Source organism: Felis catus, chromosome A3, assembly GCF_018350175.1.
Source record: "Felis catus isolate Fca126 chromosome A3, F.catus_Fca126_mat1.0, whole genome shotgun sequence".
NCBI lineage: Eukaryota > Metazoa > Chordata > Mammalia > Carnivora > Felidae > Felis > Felis catus.
The window spans coordinates 87,087,290-87,110,796 of NC_058370.1; the positions used below are offsets into that span (position 1 = coordinate 87,087,290).

The following is a 23,507-nucleotide window of genomic DNA, read 5'->3' on the forward strand; positions in this document are numbered from 1 at the left end:
TACTGTCGAAAGCATTTGTGAGCTCTCCACACAAGCTATTCCCTCAATCACACAGGATAGACAACACTTAATTTGCCTACCCTTTCCCCCTTGGAGGGACACAGCTCCCCTTTTACCAAAAATGCCAGAGTCTTTCTTGTGGGTCTTTGCCCTTCGGAGGAGAGAGAGAGTAGAGCAGCCAATCCCGCTTCAGTGTAAAAGTGTAAGTCTTACTTTCAGGTGCCTGAAAAGTCGGAATTCTGGCTAGAGGGTGCTGCTCTGTGCTAAGAGTGAGTGAAGCCCCAGGAGAGACAGTGATGGGTCAGATGGACCTTGGCTCCAGGGTTCCTGAGGCCTAGTTACACCCTAGTGCCACCCAGGATGGCTGTCCAGCCCTATGTTAAAGTCCATGAACCATTCATTCCCATTTTTGCCTGAGCTGGTTAGAGTTGGGTTTTTGTTACCTGCAGTCAAAAGAAAACCAGGAGTCTCCTTTACGTGGGATTTTTCTTATGTTCCCAAGGACAATGGTTTACAAGGAATTTATATCAAAGTAACATAATAAAGTAGAAAGAACATGCCCTTTGCACTAAAATGAAACATTTTTAATGCCGTTTCCAGCAAGAAAAACAGGCTGTCTCTTTAACTTAAAAGAAGAGGTGATATCTAAACTCAAACAGTAAGGACTAAATGAGAAAAATGGGAATATAAATGAAAGTGTCTGGCACACAGGAGGCATATAGGAAATGGTCACTCCCTTCTTTTCTCCCTGAAGACAGGCTTCCACTTCTGTGTCCTTCAGTATCACCATTCTGTGATCAATGAGCTCAAAAACAGGAATTAAACCTACCAGCTCTTAAACTTGTTGGAGAATAAAGAAGGAAATAAATATCTAGGGAACAAGTAATTAGAAGCATTAGTTTGAAATGTCAATAATCCCTTGATACCTGGACTTCTTTTTCCTATTTCACTGTTACTTAAATCTCCCCAAAGGCTTATAATTTTATAATCAGGCCAACATGAGATATACTTTGGAAAAACTAGTGACATTGTGCTTTTATTTGAGAACAAAATAAATGGGCATGACTGGAACTCTGTCAGGATGGTCCTTAATATTCTGCCCTAAACAGGGTATTATTAACTTTCCAACACTGTTGGTGTAAGAAGTGCTGCGAACATCTTAGAGAATTAGAAAAAGTTTGAAACAAACTCTAAAGGTGAGTTCTTTAAGAAGGAAAGAGAGCTGGTTTCCTTTTTGTTCCTTTAAAAATTCTAGCCAGAAATATCATCCAATTTATAACGAAGACCATACACAGCAGCACCAAAAAGGCCATTTACAAGAAGAGTTTTTCTTCAACAGTATCCACTTGAATGCGATAAGAAATTGCATCTTGGCTAAGAGCAGTTCACTAGGCGACAGGGCCATCTAAGTGCCTAACTAGTATTTAAATTGTCAAGGGTTGGGAATGTGCAAATTTAGCAGCAAAAGACTCTTGTTTTTTCCCTTGTCAAGGGAAAGTGATGGTGGTCAGAGGCGCCAGTTCCAAGGGCTGGTCCAGCGGTGGCCGCTGGTCTTGGTATTCCGCCACATGCCCGTTCCGGTGGTGACCGTACTCAAACTTGATCCGAAGCTCACCAATCTTGGACTGAGGAAGGATATCTGGAATCCACTCAATGATGAACGGTGTTGGCTCCTTTTGATCTGGGGAAGTGTTGCCTGAAGACCAAAAAAAAAAAAAAAAAAAAGAACATTGATTAGTACCATTCCAAAATTTGAGGCTGGACAGATGTAACTCTGTTCAGTAATAAAAAAAAAAAAAAGAAAAAAATTAAAACAACAACAACAAAATAGGAGAGAGAAACAGTGGAGAAGAATCAAGGGAAGGGAAAAGTGATTACTGGTGTATCTATCCAAATAAAAATTTCAGGGAACTGTCTGGCACCCTCAAATGAAATAAGACCCAGCCTCCATGGAAATAGAGCCAAAAGAATACTAAGGAGAGCCCAGATTAAGGAGAAAAGATAGCTGGATGAGATTAAAAGGGAGGCTAGCAAGAAAAGGTCAAGTTTCAAGGAAACCAGAAACAATTAAAATTACATGGTTCTAAAACATACTACAAACCCATAATAACCAAAGGAGTGTGGTACTGGCATATGTCTAGACAGATTAAATGAACAAAACAGAAAGATCCAAAGTGGACTCAAATAGAACAGGAATTTAGCATAATATAAAGGTTGCATTTTCAATTAGTAAAATTAGTGATTAGTAATTTCAGTTAGTAAAATACAAGTGTTTCTTATAATAGTGTGCATCAATTAGATAACTATTTGGAAGAAAATAAAGGTGGCAGAATCATACCTCATACCTTACATCAAAATAAATTCCAGAGGATCAAAGATTTAAACATGAAAAACTCAGGTTACAGAATGCTTTCAAAAAAATATAAAACACTAGCAGGGTCCAACTCTTGATTTTGGCTCAGATCATGATCTCATGGCTCACGGTTCATGAGATCTCTGTCTCTGACCTTTCCCCCACTTGCATTCATGCACTCTTTTCTCTCTCAAAATAAATAAACATTTTACTAAAAAAAAAAAAACTAGCAGAATTTAAAATAATACAGTATACCTTTCAGAACTATGGGGCATCTGGCTAGTTCAGTTGATAGAACATGTGAATCTTTTTATTTATTTATTTATATATTTATTTATTTATTATTATTTTTTTTTAATGTTTATTTTTGGAGGGGAGAGAGAGAGACAGAGCGTGAGTGGGGGAGGGACAGAGAGAAAGAGAGACATGGAGAATCTGAAGCAGGCTCCACGCTCCAAGCTGTCAGCACAGAGGCCGACAACAGAGCTCAAACCCACAAACTGTGAGATCATGACCTGAGCTGAAGTCAGACGCTTAACTGAGCCATCCAGGAGCCCCAAAGCATGTGAATCTTGATCTTGGGGTCCTGAGATCCCATGTTGGGCACACTGCTTGCTTAAAAAACAAACAAACAAAAAAAAAAAAAGGGCAAAGAAATTTTGACACTTGCTACAACATGGATGAACCTTGTAGACATTATAGTAAGTAAAATAAGTCAGAGAAAGGAAAAATACTGTATGATTCTACTTACATAAGCTACCTAAAGTAGTCAAATTAATAGAGACAGAAAATAGAATGGTTGTTGCCAGGGACCAGGGGTGAGGTGAGAGTGGGGAGTTACTAATTAATGGTACAGTTTCAGTGGAGGAAGACAAAAAAGTTCTGGAGATGGATGATGGTAATAGTTGCACAACAATGTAAATGTGCTTCATGCCTGAGAACTATACACTTAAAAATGGTTACAATGGTAAACTATTTTATTTAAAAAATTTTTTAAGTTTATTTATTTATTTTGAGAGACAGAGAGCAAGCAGGGGAGGGGTAGAGAGAGAGAAAAGAGAGAGGATCCCAAGAAGACTTGGCACTGTCAATGCAGAGCCTGATGTGGGACTCGAACCCATGAACTATGAGATCACGACCTGAGCGGAAGAGTCGGACACTTAGCCAACTGAGTCACCCAGGCACCCCTAAAATGATAATTTTTATATTATATATGTTTTATAAAATTTTTTAAAAGTTAAAAAAATATTGTTTAAGAGGCACCTGCGTGGTTCAGTCGGTTAAGCGTCCAACTTTGGCTCAGGTCATGATCTCACAGTTCGTGAGTACGAGCCCCACGTTGGGCTCTGTGCTGGACCCTGCTTCAGATTCTGTGTCTCCCTCTTTCTCTGCCCCTCCCCCACTCATGCTCTTTCTCTTTCTCTCTCTCTCAAAAATGAATAAACTTTAAAAAAATTAAAAAAAAATAATGTTTAAGGTAGATATGGAAAGCTGTCATGATAATATTTTTAAGTTAAAAAAGTATCCGAGGTATGAGCCCATGTTTTGCAAACTCTTTTCATGTGTAGAACAGAGTCTAAAAGGAGATATGCCAAATTCTTTTTTTTTTAATGTTTATTTTTGAGACACACACACACACACACACACACACACACACACACACAGTGCGAGCAGGGGGAGGGGCAGACAGAGAGGGAGACACAAAATCTGAAGTAGGCTCCAGGCTCTGAGCTGTCAGCACAGAGCCTGTTGCAGGGCTCAAACTCACAAACTGCGAGATCATGACCTGAGCTGAAGTCAGAAGCTTAACTGACTGAGCCACCAGGCACCCCTAAAATCTTAATGGTGATGTCTTCTATGGTGCATGAGCTTATAGGTGGTTCACTTTTCTCCTTTATGGTCTATAATGAAATCTATGACTTCTCTATAATGAATATGTATTACTTCTATTCTGTTCTATTTATTTTTAGAGATTTTAAGTAATCTCTATACCCAACATGGAGCTCAAATTTACAACCCCAAGATCAAGAGTCATGTGCTCCACTGACTGAGTCAGCCAGGTGCCCCTTATAATTTTATTTTAAAAGCATTGTTTCAAAAGAAACAAAACACTTTATTCCATGATGGCCTTTACAAGATGAATGCATGTGTCTTCTTTGCTTAAGGTCAAGATCCAATGTCTAGGACAGTTCAATGCACACAGCTAACCTTCAAAGGAAAATGAGCTATTGAAAGCACAATTTCACTTACCAACTTTGAGAAAAGTTTTTAGTTCCAAAGGTCGCAGCACAGGTTGCTTTTCTATACGACCATAGGTTTCTGCTATGCTCTCTACTTCCACTTTAGGGCATTTAAACAGCTCATAAGTCCCATCCCGGTTCTGGATAAAACTCCGAGTGATTTCCAAGGGCATCTGGACACGAAGTCAATACCAAGAAAGGTGAGAAAGGAAAAACTTTCAAAGTAGACAAACATTTGGATGACAACAGATCTTTCACTTATTCTTTTTTGTTACACTCAAATTAATGGAAACCTCCTCTTGTATTTTCAAGTAAATGCTATCAAGAAATCTGCCTTTTCTCCTTTACATCATTCATGACTTTCCTTTTTTCTCTATAACTTTAATTTGAACCCCAGCCAAACTATCTATGAACTGAACCTCTAACATCTTCATGGCTATGCAATGGCTGCTGGCATAGACTTGCTCTCAAATCAGTTTTGTTCCCTTCCCTCCTGCTCTGCTAGCATGATTCTTCTCCTAAAAGCTCTACTGACAGCATCTACAGCTGGCCTAACACCTTGTATGCTTCACACCATCCTTGGGACTAAGCCAGACAGAACTTGAATTGGTCTTTGCCACTAAACAGCAGGGCATATAGCCTTTCTCATCGGCAAAATTCAGTTAATACCAACACATGGTTGTGAGTTTGAATGAGGCGATGCAGGTAAGTAATGCCCAAACAGACCGACACTCCAAGATGATCAATTAGTTCTCTTCCTTCACTTGACAGTGACAGTGCCTCCCTGAACACTTGCTCCAGGCGAGAAGCTATCTCTGTAACATCCAACAATTAAAGAGGTTCCTCAAGTGCCTTTAGTGCTAACACAGGGCTTTTCTAGGGTTCACATGTAAGTTTTATAACTACCAAACAACTTATTCTTTTTCTGAAAGTAACAATGCCTTGCAATTAAGCTAATCTTAATGTATCAAACCACACTATGCTGAATTTTCTACAATATTCCATTACTGTAGGAAGGGAAAAGCCTCAAATTTTCAGGATCTGCTTGAAAAAGAAAATGTTTAAAAATATCTAATATTCCTCTTGCAAAAAAGAATGCCAAATAAATAAGGGTCATTTTTCTAATGAGAACTAAATTGCAGTTTGTGGAGAAGCATTTAATTGTGCTGAGTTCATTGAGCTCACAAATAGTATATTATCTCAAATTATTTATATAATTTCTAGCTCCCTGCCGGTTAATGTAGGGCTCACCATAGCTAGTAGGGGTTCATTATCTAATTCATAAGAAAAATGATCTCTGTTTTCTGATCCTAAAGGCAAAGAAAAAGGATATTCCAATTTAAGATACTTTTTCAAACCACAGGGAATACCCATTAAAATCACAGTCAGAACTATACAGCCATGAATATTTCTGAATAATCTTTTAGTATGAAAAAAAGGAATTCTCTTCAGTGTCTATAACTCAAGGAATTGGTGCAAACATACTTCCTGCACTTGCTTCTCTTTCTTCCCCTCTTTGCCCTCCTACTATTGTAGAAATACACTCTTACCTCTGGGGTATCTAAGATTTGTTTAACTTGCAGGATATTAGTGATATGCCAGGTATACTTGGAAAAGGTTCCCAGTGGCAAGGCGTCTTTCCGAACAAAAGCTTCAATGTAAGAAGGGAACAAGATTAGACTACCAAAAAAATAACATTCTCTTTCATTGTATTTGTTATCCAGTTTTTAGAAAGTTCAGTGCAGTGCTATCCTTTCCTTCTAGAATCTCAGCACTTTTAAAAAAGAAATTCTAGAGGCAAATCTTTAATAGGTTTGGCAGAAATGTGGTAAATCAAATGATATGGATTTTTGCTAACAGATGTCTCTGATGCTTCTTTGAGATGCTACTTATTTTTGCTACCTTAGCAACTGATTTCTTTGTTTGGTATAGCTACACACACAGGACTCCATTATAAAACAGCACCTTACAACCTCTCACAACTTTAGATATACCAGAGGTCAAATTATAGTTCTTAAAAGAATTACATGGAGTTTAGGCCAGTTAACATGGTTGCCAACCTGTTGCCTTGCCTGAAGGATTATAAAGGGGTTTCACCAAAACGCCTGCAAAAATAGCTAAAGGATGGGTTAAAAGTAATGTATTAGGAGGCCTAAAGTTTAAGGTGAAAGAAAGAATCAACACTGCCTCAGATAGATAAGCTGTGAAGACAAAGATTTTTATAGCCCTAAACAGTGATTCACAGATAGAATTCAACCTCAAAGATAGAATTAAACCTCAGTCCCTATTATAATCATCAAATAACTACTAACTAAATAAATCGCATTGATGTCCAGCTATAGTTACTCTCGGGCTATTTATCACTGAGCCATCTATTCTTCCTCCTCTCTCCCTCGTTTCCTTACACTACCTAATAAGTATCATGAAATTTCTAGTAGAAGATGTAATAGAAAACCAAGAAATAAGCACCAGAATAATGTAATTATAAAGGGTTCCAAGCCTAAGAATTACTCTAAAAATAAAATCTTCCTTCATCAAAATTGGGAACCATGAAAAACAAGTTTTTGTTTTTGGTACAGATTGTAATATGCTTCCAAGAAGCCAGTGCAAATAACAACTGGAACTTACAATGCTTTTACTGAAATTGGTTCATATCTAGAAAATGTCAAACTTCTTAGTGGGCACCCTCATTACACTTCACTGTCCTTTTACCAAGTTTGTGCTTTCTGAATTTTTCCATTAACTCTTACTGGAATAAGTATGGTACCTTTGAGGGGAGTGATCATTATTCCAAGAGCTGACTGGCTAAGGCTTCATGTTTTGAGCATGTGACTAGAAGTCCTAATCCTGAAAATACCACACGGTTTCTCTAAGCATAATTCTCTAAGGTCAAGATATCTATTGTTGTTCCTGAGGAAAAAAATCCCATACCTGTGGTGGAGTTGGGAAGCCGTTTCTTTGCACTTCCTATAGATATTCTTTGTTGCAGAGCATCAAAAAAGGACTGAGGAATGTGGAACACCAGTGGCTCTGGTTTGCCTATATCAAATAAGAAGAAACTCGTTTAAAGAAGCTCAGTGGGCTTTCTGACACGTAGGGAGAAGTGGAAGAAATGGAATTGGATGGCACTAACAACTAAAAATGCCACTGAGACTGCTTTATACAGAGGCAAAAAGAAGGCTTTGATTGACCTTTATGAGTCAAGCACTGTCACCAGCCCTACTCTTGATCTCTATTATGACAAATACAACAGACCCTTGTCATCTGCCAAAGATAACTTTTCAATTCCTCAGTTTCATAAACACCAGCATAGCCCAGACTTTTCCCTTTAAAGAGTATCTGAAATGAGGTGAGTACAATGAGGCTGAGTTGAGAAGGTAAATTTGATTCAATCCTGCTCACTGTCTCCAAGCATTTGCTATGTGCATTTATGTCCAAGCAAAGTAACTGCAAGGTGTCACTCAGATGGTCTGGGCCAAGAGTGTCACAAAGTCAGGACACTGTTTATCCAACAAGCATCGGTCTTTCTCTCTGAATATGATCTCTAAGAAGGCAAAATGTTTTGAAAATACGTAAAAAACCTCTTATAGAAACTTGCAAGACACTAAGGTCAACAAAAAGGCAGCAGAAACAATGTTAGCGGAGGGGTTGGAAGAGGTCAGAGTTTTCTTTAAAAACTGTCCATGAGGAGGGTGCCTGGCTGGCTCAGTGGTAGAGCAAGTGACTCTTGATCTCAGGGTTGTGAGTTCAAGCTCCACATCAGGTATAGAGCTTACAAACAAAACAAAACACAAACAAAAAAACCTGTTCCAAAACTACTATCTGGCTAGATACAACTTAAGAATGGTTCTTTTTTTTTTTTTTTTAATTTGAGTGCGTGCAGACACAGGAGTGGGGTGTGGGGGAGGAGCAGAGAGAGAGAGAGTGGGTATCTTTTTAAAAAAAATATTTATTTATTTTTGAGAGAGAGAGCATGAGCAGGAAGAGGCAGAGAAAGAGGGAGACAGAGAATTCCAAGCAGGCTCTGCACTGTTGGCACAGAGCCTGATGTGGGGCTCGAACTCATGAACTGTAAGATCATGATCTGAGCTGAATCAAGAGTTGGACACTTAACTGACTGAGCCACCAGGTGCCCCTGAGAGAGAGAGAGAGAGAGAGAGAGAGAGAGAGAGAGAGAATCTTAAGCAGGTTCCACATTCAGTGTAGAGCCCAACATAGGGCTCGATCCCACGACCCTGGGATCATGACCTGAGCCAAATTTAAGGGTCAGACGCTTAACCTACCGAGCCACCCAGACATCCCAAGAATGGTTCTTAAAGAAGACTCTTAAAGACAGTTCAGATGCCTTTTTATTTAAAGAAGTTTTTTTTGTTGTTTTGTTTTTTGTTTTTTAGGTAGGCTCCATACCCAGTGTGATGCTTGAACTTACAACCCTGAGATCAAGAGTCTCATGCTCTACCAACTTAGCCAGCCAGGCACTCCTCAGATGCCTTTTTGAAACAAAGGTCAAACCAAGAAAAATAAAAATAAAAGGTTTTCTAGAAGTCCACAGAAAGACTTTACGTTCTTTCAAATGTTTTTATATACTTTATTGAATGCAGAATGTCAATGACAAAACTGTCACCGCTTCTGAGTCACTAAAACAGTGATATATGGACAGTTTGGAAAAGTCACCATACAAAGGAATCTTTTTCATCTTGAACTTAGATTGTGGGCTACATGCAGAGATTATGACTGGTCTAAAAGAAGTGCTAACTAACTAGAACTCAGGTGATGTGATGCCAGGGCTTAGACGTACAAATTACTCTTGAAAAGCCCACATAAAACATACAGACTCACAGTCCAGGAGAGATGATGATGACTTTGACAAAGGTAGTGGTAATGGAGATGGTGAGGAGGAGTGGTAATGGAGAATGGGACAGAGAGGGACCACCGTGTGCATCTTACATTATTGTTGGCATTCTATCTTTGATTTGGGGAGGTCGGTTTATAGGTACTTATTACATTACTTCAAACAGTAAATAAATACAATTTTAACAGGAAAAAACCAGACTATTTTATTTATTTATTATTTTTTTAAGAGAAAGAGAGCAGGGGAGGGGCAGAGAGAGAAAATCCCAAGCAGTCCACATGCTGTCAGTGCTGAGTCCAATGCGGGGCTCAGTCTCATGAACTGTGAGATCAGGACCTGAGGTGTGATCAAGAGTCAGACACTAAACTGAGTGAACCACCCAGGCAGACCCAAACATAGACTCTTTGAAACTCTTAATTTATTTCATATTTCTAAAAAGTAACTTCTGAAGTTTTATTTATTCTGAATTAATATAAACAAAATTAAACATGTATTGTAAGATCTCCATTCTTGTCTCTTCCCTTACCATGAAGCCGTAACTATTATAATCTTTCAAAACTCATCTCCTGTTGATTGTCTCCTTTTGAGCTACTATTCACTTTGGAGTGTCTTATTTATTTATTTATTTATTTATAAATAATTTTGTCAAGTTTATTTATTTATTTTGAGAGAGAGACAAAGAGAGGGAGAAGGGGAAGGGCAGAAAGCAAGGGAGAGAGAATCCTAAGCAGGTTCCGTACTGTCAGCACAGAGCCTGACATGGGGCTTGAACCCACAGACCGTGAGCTCATGACCTGAGCCAAAACCGATAGTTGGATGATCAACCGACTGTGCCACCCAGGTGCCTCGTATGTACGTACGTACGTATGTATGTATGTATGTATGTATTTATTTATTTATAAAAGATTTTATTTTATTTTTTTATAACTTTTTTTTAATGTCAATTTTTGAGACAGAGAGAGACAGAGTGGGGAAGGGGAAGAGAGAGAGGGAGACACAGAATCTGAAGCAGGCTCTAGGCTCTGAGCTGTAAGCACAGAGCCCAATGTACAGCTCTAACTCATGAACTGCGAGATCATGACCTGAACTGAAGTCAGTCACTTAATGAACTGAGCCACGCAGGTGCCCCTAAAGATTTTATTTCATTTTATTTATTTATTTTTAGAGACAGAGAGAGAGTACAAGTGGAGGAGGGCCAGAGGAAGAGGGAGAGAGAATCCCAAGTAGGCTCCACAGTCAGCATGGAGCCGATATGGGGCCTGAACTCACGAACTGCGAGATCATGACCTGAGCAGAAACCAGGAGTTGGACGCTTAACCGACTGAGCCACCCAGGCGCCCCCCTAAAGATTTTATTTTTAAATAATCTCTACACCCAATGTGGGGCTCAAACTTGCAACCCTGAGATCAAAAATCACATGTTCTACTGACTGAGCCAGCCAGGCACCTGTTTCATTTTTCAAATGACAGTCATTGGACACCTGCCAGGGTGGCTCAGTCGGTTAAGTGTCTGATTCTTGATCTCAGCTCAGGTCATGATCTCATGGTTCGTGAGATGGAGCCCCAAGTGAGGCTCTGTGCTGACAGTGTGGAGCCTGCTTGGGATTCTCTCTCTCCCATTCTCTCTGCCCCTTCCCTGCTCACGTTCTTTCTCTCTCTCTCAAAATAAATAAGTAAACTTAAAAAAAAAATTAAAATGATAATCATAAACTGCAACATATTCAGCCAAGAACATTACAATTATATGAGGTCTGCAGATATGCTATGAGGAGTGTTTGAAGACCTAAGATGTATCACTTGGAGAAAAGAAGACCTGTCAGGCAGCATGATAGCTATGTGTGCAGTGGTAGGGACTGTCACTTAGAACAGGCCTACTCCATGTGGCTAGAGTGAACCAGAACCAACAGGAAGTACTAGAAGCAAATATTTCTACTTAGTGTGAGGAACACTTTCCTCACAGCTCTCACTGTCCAGCAATGTTATGAGCTGCCTGAAAAAGTGGTGAGCTCCTCACTACTGGACAAAGCCTGGAAAACTAGCCATCAAGGATGTTTTTAGCTATGGGCCAGGACTGGTTGGCTGGTCCACCTCTGAAATTGTTGAGGTCCCATGAAGTTATCACAATCAACCCAAATTCAGCCTGTATTCTCCAATCTTCCTTAATATGTCTATGTAATTTTATATAACTATCTTAGTCTCACATATTTAGATTTTTCTCTAAACGTTTTCCTCCCTTGCTCTGATTTTAAGTTTGAGAGTTAGAATGATCTTCTAAGGCTTTGGCATCTCTCTCACCTAACACACGTCCATATACATGTGTGCACAGACAGGCATACCCTAAGACCAAGGCCATCTACCTTTACTTATTATTTACTATTTGCGCTCCTCCATCTCTAAATTCATTCTGCTAGTCCTGTGTTTTAATGATGTGATTATTCCTTTATTTCATTTAAATCTCTACTTTCTTGTGGCCTAATGCACGCTGGACTGAAGCCTAATTACTTTTCCTATCAAAACAGAACAGAACTACCATTTGCAACAACATGGATAGAGCCAGAGAGTATAATGATAGGTGAAATAAGTCAGTCAGAGAAAGACAAATATCATATGATTTCACTCTAATGTGGAATTTAAGAAACAAAACAAAGGAAAAGAAGAGACAGAGAGAGAGAGAGAGAGAAATCAAGAAACAGACTCTTAACTACAGAGAACAAACTGATGGTTACCAGAGGGGAGGAGAGTCGGGGGATTGGTGAAATATGTGATGGGGATTAAGGAATGCACTTGTAGTGATGAACACCAGATGATGTGTGGGATTATGGAATCACTATATCGTATACCTGAAACTAATATAACACTGAATGCTAACTATATTGGAATTAAAACAAAAACTTAAGTCAAAAAAACCAGAATAGAACTACAACACAATTACTTTAATTCTTCTACTTTCAGCGATAGCTAAGTTGGGCGACCAATACTTACCATCAAACTGATAGTGCATGGTTTGATGGATGCGTTCCGTGACACTGGCCAGCCAGTCTTGGAAGGACAGGGTCACTTGAGCCTCATCTAACAGCTGACCACAGGCTAGGAAAAACAAACAAAAAACTTTTCAGTAATTTTTATGGGTTTTTTTGCAAAAACAACAGTTAACTGAAGTCTGAAAAAGCTGCGGATTTTGTACAGAAAAGAGCAACAAGCTGAAATTTAAAGAAATTAGATACATTAAATGAAATGGAAAATTCTAGGATTTTTTTTTTTAAGAATCCATCTAGAGGGGTGCTGGGTTGCTCAGCTGGTTGAGCGTCTGACTCTTGGTTTGGGCTCAGGTCATGATTTCATGGTTTGTGAGTTCAAGCCTAGCACCGAGCTCTGTGCTGACTGTACAGTGCCTGCTTGGATTCTCTCTCTGCCCCCCCCCTGCTCACTTTCTCTCTCAAAATAGATAAATAAACTTAAAAAAAAAAAAAAGAATCCATCTAGAAAAAAATTGAAAAGTTGTGATTATTAACCACAGAAGGTTTGCAGCCTTTCAACATTAAACTGCAATTTGGAGGAGAGCCTCGCTGGCTCAGTCAGTGGAACATGTGACTCTTGACCTTGGGGTCATGAGTTCTATCTTTACATTGGGTGCAGAGATTACTTAAAAATAAAATCTTTGAAAAAAAGAAACTGCAAACTTAAGAATGGCCTTGTATAATGGTTGCTTTAGAGATCTATAAATCAGGAGATAAGGATGCCACAACTACTATTCATTTGAAACTAAAATTCTCATTAGGTAAATGTATTTAGTGATAATTTGGATGAAAATCTATTTTATTTTATTTTTCCTTTGTACCAAAGGAAGTGATGAAAATCTATTAAAAATCTTCTACCTGATATTTTTGATTTGTTTACTTCTTGATCTTCCAAAAACATTTATTCCTGGAATATGTCAGTTCTTAGTTAATTGGTTAATTAAGATTTGGTTTTGTATTATATGCTATTTATGTACTGATCTTGTCTTTAAAACCACAGTATGAGTGTAGGGATGATATCTAGTTTTTAATCACTCAGCCATAATATATGAGAGTTAAGAAAATGTTGATCCCCAAATGTATGGGCCTAATTATGCTGAATAGAAAAGTAAATATATAGGCTATATTCAAATTATTTTGTCTCATTAGTTCAGAAAGATAACCATGCTACTGCTTTTAGGTATGTTTTCAAACTTCATTTTTTTTTTTTAATTTTTTTTTTCAACGTTTTTTATTTATTTTTGGGACAGAGAGAGACAGAGCATGAACGGGGGAGGGGCAGAGAGAGAGGGAGACACAGAATCAGAAACAGGCTCCAGGCTCCGAGCCATCAGCCCAGAGCCTGACGCGGGGCTCAAACTCACGGACCGCGAGATCGTGACCTGGCTGAAGTCGGACGATTAACCGACTGCGCCACCCAGGCGCCCCCATTTTTTTTTTTTTAACGCATGTTGACTTTTAATTGATTGATTGATTGATTAAGTAATCTCTATGCCCAACATGAGGCTTGAACTCACGACCCTGAGATCAAGAGTCACATGATCTACTGGCTGAGCCAGCCAGGTGCCCCAAACTTCAACTTGGGAAAACAGATTATATTTGCCTTTCTCAGCGAATATTTATCCCTGCAGAATTATAAAATATATTTCTTCAAGTTTGAGGCTCCACACCAACTGCATGTGGGTGACAGGCAACAAAAGGAAAATATCTTATAGAACATGTGCTGCCAAAACATGAAGGAATCTTTGCTGCGTTTGTCATTAAAAAGACACGATTTGGGTCTGGGTATGATTTGAAACCAGTGGAACAGAATAGATCTCAGCCTCAGTGCCTGCTAGTGTTTATCTTACCACTCTTTGGGGGATAACATGCAACATTTCTTTTGATTATATTGCTTTGGGCTTCTTTAGGATGATTTCCCACCTCTTTAGCCTACCCTGGCTAAGGGAAACTTACCCTGCCTTTTTAATGAAGAAGCAACCACAGGTTTTTTCAGGCCACTTTTCCTTAGATTACTGCTCACTGCATCCTGAGGCAGCAGTGAACTGTTCGTCTGTGCACCTAAACCACACATCATTATAGTGATTTAATAATTTAATAATATGTCTGCAGAATATAAATCAATTCAATATTAATTTCTCAAGAGTCTAAAACATAAAATGTCTTTGCTAAGGTCTAAGTTAGCTTCAGCTTCTAGAAGGAATTAACATTAGCATTAATACATAACATTTTAAGTTTTATATGCTCTTTACTGGAAATTGGGATGTGGGTGTGGGACCTAGAAGTGAAAAGAAGAAAAAAAATTCACCCACTGTTCCCACTTCTCAATCACTATCAATTTTCTGGTGAACTACCAGAAAAATTGTGTGTGTGTGTGTGTGTAGCTGATTTTGCTGGTTTAGTGATTTTAAGTAACTGTGATTATCCCAGGATCACCAAATTTAGCAAAAAAAAAAAAAAAAAAAAAAAAAAAATTTAAATTTCAAATAAATGGCTTTTTAATATAGGTATGTTCCAAATATTGCATGGGACATACTTATACTAAAAATTATTGTTTGTATGAAAATCAAATTTTACTGAGCATTCTGTATTTTACCTGAGTTATCTAAACATTTCTTTATACTTCTTTATAATAATTTTTAATGGCTGCCTAATATTCTATCAAGTTAATTTATTATGGTTTATTTAACTACCCCTAGCGGTTGGCCCTTATTTGTTTTTAATTTTTCAATATTATAAATAATTGTAAAGTTAACATCTGTGGACAAAATGTTTTTCCTGTATCAAGGATTATTTCCTCAGAATCAGGACTACTGAGTCAAAGGATAAGAACTTTTTTTTTTTTTTTGCTTTCAGGTTTTCTTGGGAAAGACCAATAAATAAACATTTAACAACAGTCTCTGCTCTATATTGCTGCCAGAATTACTTCTCAAAAACAGAAATGCCCATGTCACTTTTTTCTCCATCTTTCTCCAACATCCCAGCATCAAAACTCCTGTGCATGACCATTTGACCCACTTCCAAAAATACTCCCTCTCACCACAAAAATGTTCCTACTTACATGTGTAGACTGGTAGTATTTTTCTTTTGCTTAGAGTCTAGGACTTGCAACACTTATTTACAAAAGCACTTCACTATTTTCATATTGATTTATATGACTCCTTAATTGCCACTGGTACATTTACATTAAAAAAGAAAAATATATATATGATGCCACATGTTGAAAATACAGATAAGAAACTATACTCTTAAATTAGTGCAGAAGATATAATTAACCATTGTCACAAATTTTTAAAAATGCTGTATGGATGAAAACTTCATAACACTATCCTATGGCAAATTAAGGTGTAAAACTGGCCCAAATATTTAAGGGATAAATAAAATATACAATAATAAAAGGAGAATCTGTTTGGATCTTATACTCAGCCAAAAGAACCAACTCTTAGCTCAATTTCACAAAGAATTATCAATGAGGGATAAAACTTTTTTCAGGAAAAAAACATAACAAACATTATTTCTGCATTTGCTAAGATTGAGTGAAATACATAAAATACAGTAAAACAATCTCTAAAGACAACACCACCAAACAAATGAAACAGCTGCTCACCAGGTACTTCCTCTTTTTTCCTCTTCTTTGGCTTAGAGGCAGTAGACTCACAAGCTGATACTGTCGATTCTGAATGGCAACCTAACTGGGGCACAATAACCTCTTTAAGACCTAAAATATAACACATTTCTTAGTTATTAATACCATCCAAGAGTAAGTATGGGACCCTACCTAGAGAAAAATTAATTTATAAAACACAAATTATGGAGTGATTGCCTGCTTTAAAATAAATTCCTATTTATTTATTTATTTATTTATTTATTTATTTATTTATTTATTTAGAGAGCACACGCATGAGCAGGGGAGGGCCATAGGGAGAGGGAGAGAATCTTAAGCAGGCTCCATGCTCAGCATTGAGCCCAACTTGGATCTCAATCTCATGACCATGAGATCACAGCCTGAGCTGAAATCAAGAGTCGTTGGATGCACAATTGACTGAGCCACCCCACCCCTAACATAATTCCCTTTAAAGAACTCCCCAACACATAGGTTTTTGTTCATGGACCATTAACATGATAAAAGACTCTACAGAGAAATAATACTAAAAAGTTGGGAGTTACTGCCAACTAAAGATCATTAAGAAATGAAAATAAAAAGCATCTATAAGATAAAACTATGTTAAAAACCACAACAAAAGATGATGTAGTCTTTAAATGTCTTTTGAGCAAGGTGTTAGTTTTCCTCATCTTCAAAGATGAGAAACAAGCAAGCAAGCCAAAACAAAAGTGTTTGTTTGTTTGCTCTTTGTTTTTATTAATATAGGGCATCTATGAAAGAGTTAAAAAAAAACAACAAAAAAGCAAAGCAAAGTTAACTTTTGCTAGATTCATTGTCTCAGTGAAAATGCCCAAGTCTCTTGATCATTAATTTCAATCGACGAACCAACCAACCAACCAACCAACTTTATGCAAGTGTGCTTACTGGGATTAAAAGAAGGAATGCTTTTTGTTTGAATTATCTAGCAACTGCTTCTGAAGGTTGCTAGGACAATCTCCAAATGCCATCAGGGAACTCTTTCATTGCCATTTTAGAAAAACAGAGTAACTGTGTCAACACACCACCTACCGCTGGAATCAAAATTTAGGAAGTCTGAGAATTCCTGAGCCAATGTCTCGTCACTGGCAAAGGCACAGATGCAAGCAAAGAAATGAATGCACCTCTGGGCCACCTCATCCTTGGAGGCATTCGACTTATGCGATTTCAGAGCCTGGCAGGAGCAGAAGAACCGGCGCTCGGGCAAGCTTTTGGCACTGATTTTCTGCACAAAGGATGTATGCAAATACCCCAAACTATGCTTCTGGCTTGCCTTGCATTTCACCACCAAAATGTTTTTAGTAATCCTCTGTACAAGGGGACCTGTGGGCTCTGTGGCCAGCTGCCAGATGGTCTGCTTGGTTTCTGGGGAGGCCTGCATTGCATTCAGGACTGAGCTTTTCAGAGTCAGAGGGGTGGCTTCTGCCTGGCAGTTCACTGCCAGCTTGATGTGCTGGCACTGATTCTCCACAACGCTCTGGGTGGCAGCTTTCAGGCATGAGGGGACATAACATCGTCCAGAGCTCAGCTGAGTGATGATTGTCCCATCCACCGTCTGGATTGTTGTCTCTGACACACCTAGCTCCACAAAGCACCGGTGATCGGGGCCCCGGTCTCTTTGCCGCACCGAGTAAACCTGCAGATCAGAGCCTGTTATGATTTTGACAGCTTCAACACTAGGCTGCTTCCGTGCACCGTAGCGGAATATGGTTCCACATGTCTTGTTCTTACAACTCAGTCCCCGGGTTCCATTGTATGTGCCGCATCGGGGACACTTTCTGATTCCCCTCAATGTGGCCTTCCCCAAATCAGACAAGAAAGCTGGGACTTTAGTCCTCAGAGAGTTTGGCTCCATTTTTCAAAGGCCCTAGAAAGAGCAATAAACCCATCAACATGAATACACACTCATACATACACACACACCAAGTTAAAATCATTTATAAGATTTAGTACAGAAAATAAAATGTAAAGAAATAATCTACCATTTTCAAATTGTACCCTCATAACAGAACATTCACTTAAGCCATCAAGCAAAAGGAAACTTTGCCTTTCACATTATTATATATTTTTAAAAACCTAACAACTAAAGCATTTCTCTAGGTTCAGCACTGTTTTCTACAACAACCTAGATTAGTTAACCTAATTTTTACATGCACAGATGTTTAATTTGAATAAGAACCGGAGAGTTGGAGAGATGAGTTCTTTCCTTCCCAACATTTCCCACAAAACACAAGCCTATCCTACCTGTATCAGCTGCCACAGCATCCAGAATACAGTGTAACCTGAATCCATAAGACCTGAAAGGTGTTTCATTAGTTTAGGATGATCATAGAAGACAGGCAAAGACACAATCATTTGCAGAGTAAATGATACTGTTTAACCCAAAGTCTTTTGAAGTTTGAACTCTATGGTGTAACAATGCAGACATTCTGCCTTCCCTTTCTTGGCCAGCTAATGGCAAAGCTCCTGCCCAGTGTTCCAGAGTCGAAGATTCCCAACTGCCCTAAGTGGAGATCTTGGCAGTCTACAAAACAAGAAAAAATGTTAAAGTTATACAAAAGTCTCTTCTCTTAGAATAGGAATCTAAGTCTTCCATAGATATTTGAAAAATATTTGACAGAAATTCTTATGGAAATGCTTGGCTTGTACTTCTAATTTAAAGCAGGTAAAACAGTTTTTTTTTTTTTTTTCAACGTTTATTTATTTTTGGGACAGAGAGAGACAGAGCACGAACGGGGGAGGGGCAGAGAGAGAGGGAGACACAGAATCAGAAACAGGCTCCAGGCTCTGAGCCATCAGCCCAGAGCCCGACGCGGGGCTCGAACTCACGGACCGCGAGATCGTGACCTGGCTGAAGTCGGACGCTTAACCGACTGCGCCACCCAGGCGCCCCGGTAAAACAGTTTTAATGTCATTCATTACACAGAGAGTTGTCAAGAACACCCAGAGCCATGATACATAATCGGCCAAATACTCATCCTTCTTAATAATAATGTATTGCATCTTAGAGTGCTTTATGCTAGTCAAAGCGCTTTCACATTATTTCATTAGAACCTCACAATACTAGGATCTCATTTGAGCCAAACAACCACCACTCTTCACATAAAAATTAAAAAGTTAAGTAACTTGAGGCACCTGGCTGGCTCAGTCAATAGAGAATGTGATTGTTGATCTTGGGGTCATGAGTTTGTGCCCCACACTGGGCATAGAGATTAAGCAAAACAAAACAAAACAAAACAAAACAAAAAACAAAACAAAACAAAACAAAACATGGCTCAGCTGGTTGATCCTCTGACTCTTGGTTTTGGCTCAGGTCATGATCTCACAGTTCATGGGATTGAGCCCCACACTGGGCTCTAAGCTGACAGCGCAGAGCCTGCTTAGGGTTCTCTCTCTCTCCCTCTGCCCCTCTCCCCTACTCTCTCTCTCTCTCTCTCAAATAAGCTTAAAAAACAAACAAACAAACAAAATGCTAAAAAAAACTTAAAAAAATTTTTTTAATGTTTATATATTTATTTTTGACAGAGAGATAGATAGAGAGCAAGTAGGGAAAGGGCAGAGAGAGAGGAAGACAGAATCCCAAGCAGGCTCTGCACCATCAGCCCAGAGCCCGATGCTGGGCCTGAACCCACGAATCACAAGATCATGACCTGAGCCGAAACCAAGAGTCAGATGCCTAACCAACCGAGCCACCCAGGCGCTTCTTAAAAAATTTTTAAATTTATATAAAAAGTAACTTGCCTGAGGTCACCCAGCAAAATCAGCAATGTGGTTTCCAGTGTCTGTTAGGAAGAGTGTGAATCTCTGCTTTTAATTTCCCCTCTAATATTATGAAAATTTTCAAATATAAAAAAAAACAGAATTATACAGTGCACCTCCATATGCCCACCCACTAGATTCTACAATTAACATTTTACTATATTTGCTTTATCACATATCTATTTATTCCTTTCTCCATCCATCAATCCCTCTTATATTTTACTGTATTTCGAAGTAGTTTGCAGACATCAATTCAGCATGCATATTATTAAAGTTCAACATTAAAAAAATTTTTTTAAGGTTTATTCATTTTTGAGAGACAGAGCATGAGCGGGGGAGGGGCAGAGAGAGAGGGAGACACAGAATCAGAAGCAGGCTCCAGGCTCTGAGCTGTCAGCACAGAGTCCAAAACGGTCTCAAACTCATGAACCAATAAAATCTTTTTTTTTTCTTAATGTTGAACTTTATGGGGAGCCTGAGTGGCTCAGTCGGTTAAGCGTCCGACTTTGGCTTGGGTCATGACCTCACGGTTTATGGGTTCCAGCCCCTCATCAGGCTCTGTGGTCCAGCTCAGAGCCTGGAGCTAGCTTTGGATTGTGTCTTCCTCTTTTCTCTCTCTACCCGTCCCTCGCTCGCATTCTGTCTCTCAAAAATAAACGTTAAAAAAATAATAAAATATTTTATTAAGATGGGGGGGGTGGCAGGCGCCTGGGTGGCTCAGTTGGTTAAGCGTCTGACTTTGGCTCAGGTTATGATCTCACGGTCTGTGGGTTTGAGCCACGCATTGGGCTCTGTGCTGCCAGCTCAGAGCCTAGAGTTCAGATTCTGTCTCCCTCTCTCCCTGCCTCTTCCCCACTTGTGCACGTGCTCCCTCTCCCTCTCTCTCTCAAAAATAAATAAACATTTTAAAAAAAAAGTTTTTTTGGGGGGTGCCTGTGGCTCAGTTGGTTGAGTGTCTGACTCTTGATCTCAGCTCTGGTCATGATCTCATGGTTTGTGGGTTTGAGCCCTGCCTCAGACTCTATGCTGACAGTGCAGAGCCTGCTTGGGATTCTCTTTCTCTCTGTCCCTCAACACTCTCTCTCTCAAAAATAAACTTAAGAAAAATATTTTAAAAAATCTTTTTTAAAGTTTGCCCAGGGGGAGGGGAGGGGCAGAGAGAGAGAATCCCAAGCAAGCCCCACATTCAGCTTGTAGGCTGATACAGGGCTCGAACTCACGAATGGTGAGATCATGACCTGAGCAGAAATCAAGAGTTGGACACTTAACTGACTCAGCCACCCAGGTACCCCTTTAAGTAATCTCTACACCTAACGTGGGGCTTGAACTCACAACCCTGAGATCAAGAGTCATGTGCTCTACAGACTGATCTAGCCCGGTGCCCCAAATTTCAATATATATTTTTAAGGCAATCTGCTTGTGATGTTGAAACTGGCTGTTACTATTGCTCTTGCCCCCTGACCCCAAAGGATGATGTTGATGAAGTATTTTCCTTCCACATTTTCTATAGTCTATTTGCTAATCAACAAATTGTAAAGTACAAATAAGGAAAGTCTAAGAATGCCCACGTTTTCATTAGTGCTATAAATTAATGGCCCAACTGTAATATGTGTTGTGATGTATCCACTAAGTGAATAAAGCTTTGTGAAATATAATCTATTGCAGTTTTCCACCTTGGCACTACTGACATTTAGGGCTGAAATTCTTTGTTGTAGGGAAGAGTTCTATACATTGTAGAATGTTTGGTAGTATCCAGGGTCTCTACCCACTAGATGCCAATAGCAGTCAACTCTTCCTCCCTATGTGTTAAACAAACAAACAAACAAACAAACAAACAAACAGTTTCCAGATATTGCTGAATGTCCTCTGGGAGGCTAAGTCACCCATTAAACACCCCTAATCTAGGAGAGCCAGGGTGGCTCAGTCTGTTAAGTGTCTGACTCTCGATATCGGCTCAGGTCATGGTCTCACAGTTCGTGGGATCAAGCCCTGCATCAGGCTCCATGCTGACAGCATGAGCCTGCTTGGAATTCTCTCTTTCCCTCTGTCTGTTCCCCTCCCCCCACACATGCTCTCTCTTTCTCTCTCAAAATAAATAAGTGGGGCACCTGGGTGGCTCAGTCAGTTAAGCATCTGACTCTTGGTTTTGGTTGAGGCCATGATCTCATGGTGAGCCTGCACTGGGCTCTGTGCTGCCAGTATGGAACCTGCTTGGGATTCTGTCCGTCTCCCTCTCTCTGCCTCTCCCCCCGCCTCTCTCAAGATAAATAAATAAACTTTAAAAAGGGGAACCCTCTTGCACTGTTGGTGGGAATGCAAACTGGTGCAGCCACTCTGGACAACAGCATGGAGGTTCCTCAAAAAAGTAAAAACAGAATTACCCTATACCCAGCAATAGCACTACTAGGAATTTATCCAAAGGATACAGGAGTGTTGATATGAAGAAACATATGCACCCCAATGTTAATAGCAGTGCTATCAACAATAGCTAACATATGGAAAGAGCCCAAATGTCCATCAACTGATGAATGGATAAAGAAGATGTGGTGTGGTGTGTGTGTGTGTGTGTGTGTGTGTGTGTGTGTGTGTACACACACATACATATACATATACAATGGAACACTACTCGGTGATGAAAAAGAATGAAATCTTGCCATTTGCAACTACAAGGATGGAACTGGAGGGTGTTATACTAAGCAAAATGAAGTCAGTCAGAGAAAGACAGATACCATATGATTTCACTCATATGTGGAATTTGAGAAACTTAACAAATGACCATAGGGGAAGGGAAGGAAAAATAAGATACAAACAGAGAGGGAGGCAAACCATAACAGACTCTTAAATACAGAGAACAAACTGAGGGTTAATTGGGGGCGGACGACTGGGAGAGTGGGGATAATGGGTGATGGGCATTGAGGAGGGCACTTTGTTAGGGTGAGCACTGGGTGTTGTATGTAAGTGATGAATCACAGGAATCTGCTCCTGAAGCCAATACTACACTGTATGTTAGCTAACTTGACAATAAATTTAAAAAAAAAAGTTTAAATAAATAAATAACTAAGCTTTAAAAAAACAAAACCCTAATCCAGAGACATTAGTTTGTTTACACAGCATTTCCTTTCTAGGCCAATAAACTTCTTTAGCAGGTATTTTCATTCAGCCACACGTGGGTTCTTAAGAGAGAATGTTGCTCCAAAGTCAAAAGATAGAATATTTAGTTTGCTCTTTACCACCGGTTATTTCTTTGACCAAGTTTAACTTCTGAGTTTCAGGTTGGCTTTCATTTGCAAAATAAAAAATATATATGTATATATAAATAAAATATAAACATATAAAAATATATAAATATATAATATAATATATAATATATAAAATATAAATATATACAAACATATATACAATATATTAATATCAATATAATTATTTACATATTAACATATATTAATATATAAATACATTAAAATATAGAATATATAAAATATAATATACGACTATATATTTATATACATTTATATAAATATAAACAATAAATATATATTATATATAAATATATGTATAAATAAAAATATATATGAAAGAGCTTAATAAAAATTTATTTCTATTTTTAAAGAATTCTTTTTACTTTTTAAAATTTATTTATTTTGGAA

The 23,507-nt window shown here is 38.7% G+C and overlaps 1 protein-coding gene across 3 annotated transcripts in view; it reads right to left on the reverse strand.

Moving 5' to 3' along the window:
• Positions 1-562: 562 nt before the first annotated feature.
• CA3H2orf42 (chromosome A3 C2orf42 homolog) overlaps positions 563-23,507 on the reverse strand; it is a 33,587-nt gene continuing 10,642 nt past the window's right edge. For all 3 annotated transcript variants that reach the window (XM_003984093.5, XM_045054338.1, XM_045054339.1), the window contains 9 exons: positions 18,346-18,625; positions 17,134-17,968; positions 16,069-16,179; positions 14,418-14,522; positions 12,427-12,531; positions 7,525-7,632; positions 6,144-6,244; positions 4,604-4,766; positions 563-1,696 (listed from right to left, as the gene is read on the reverse strand). In XM_003984093.5, the coding sequence (XP_003984142.3) occupies positions 1,488-1,696; positions 4,604-4,766; positions 6,144-6,244; positions 7,525-7,632; positions 12,427-12,531; positions 14,418-14,522; positions 16,069-16,179; positions 17,134-17,956 (1,725 nt within the window). In that variant the 5' untranslated portion in view covers positions 17,957-17,968; positions 18,346-18,625 and the 3' untranslated portion in view covers positions 563-1,487. The remainder of the gene's footprint in view (positions 1,697-4,603; positions 4,767-6,143; positions 6,245-7,524; positions 7,633-12,426; positions 12,532-14,417; positions 14,523-16,068; positions 16,180-17,133; positions 17,969-18,345; positions 18,626-23,507) is intronic.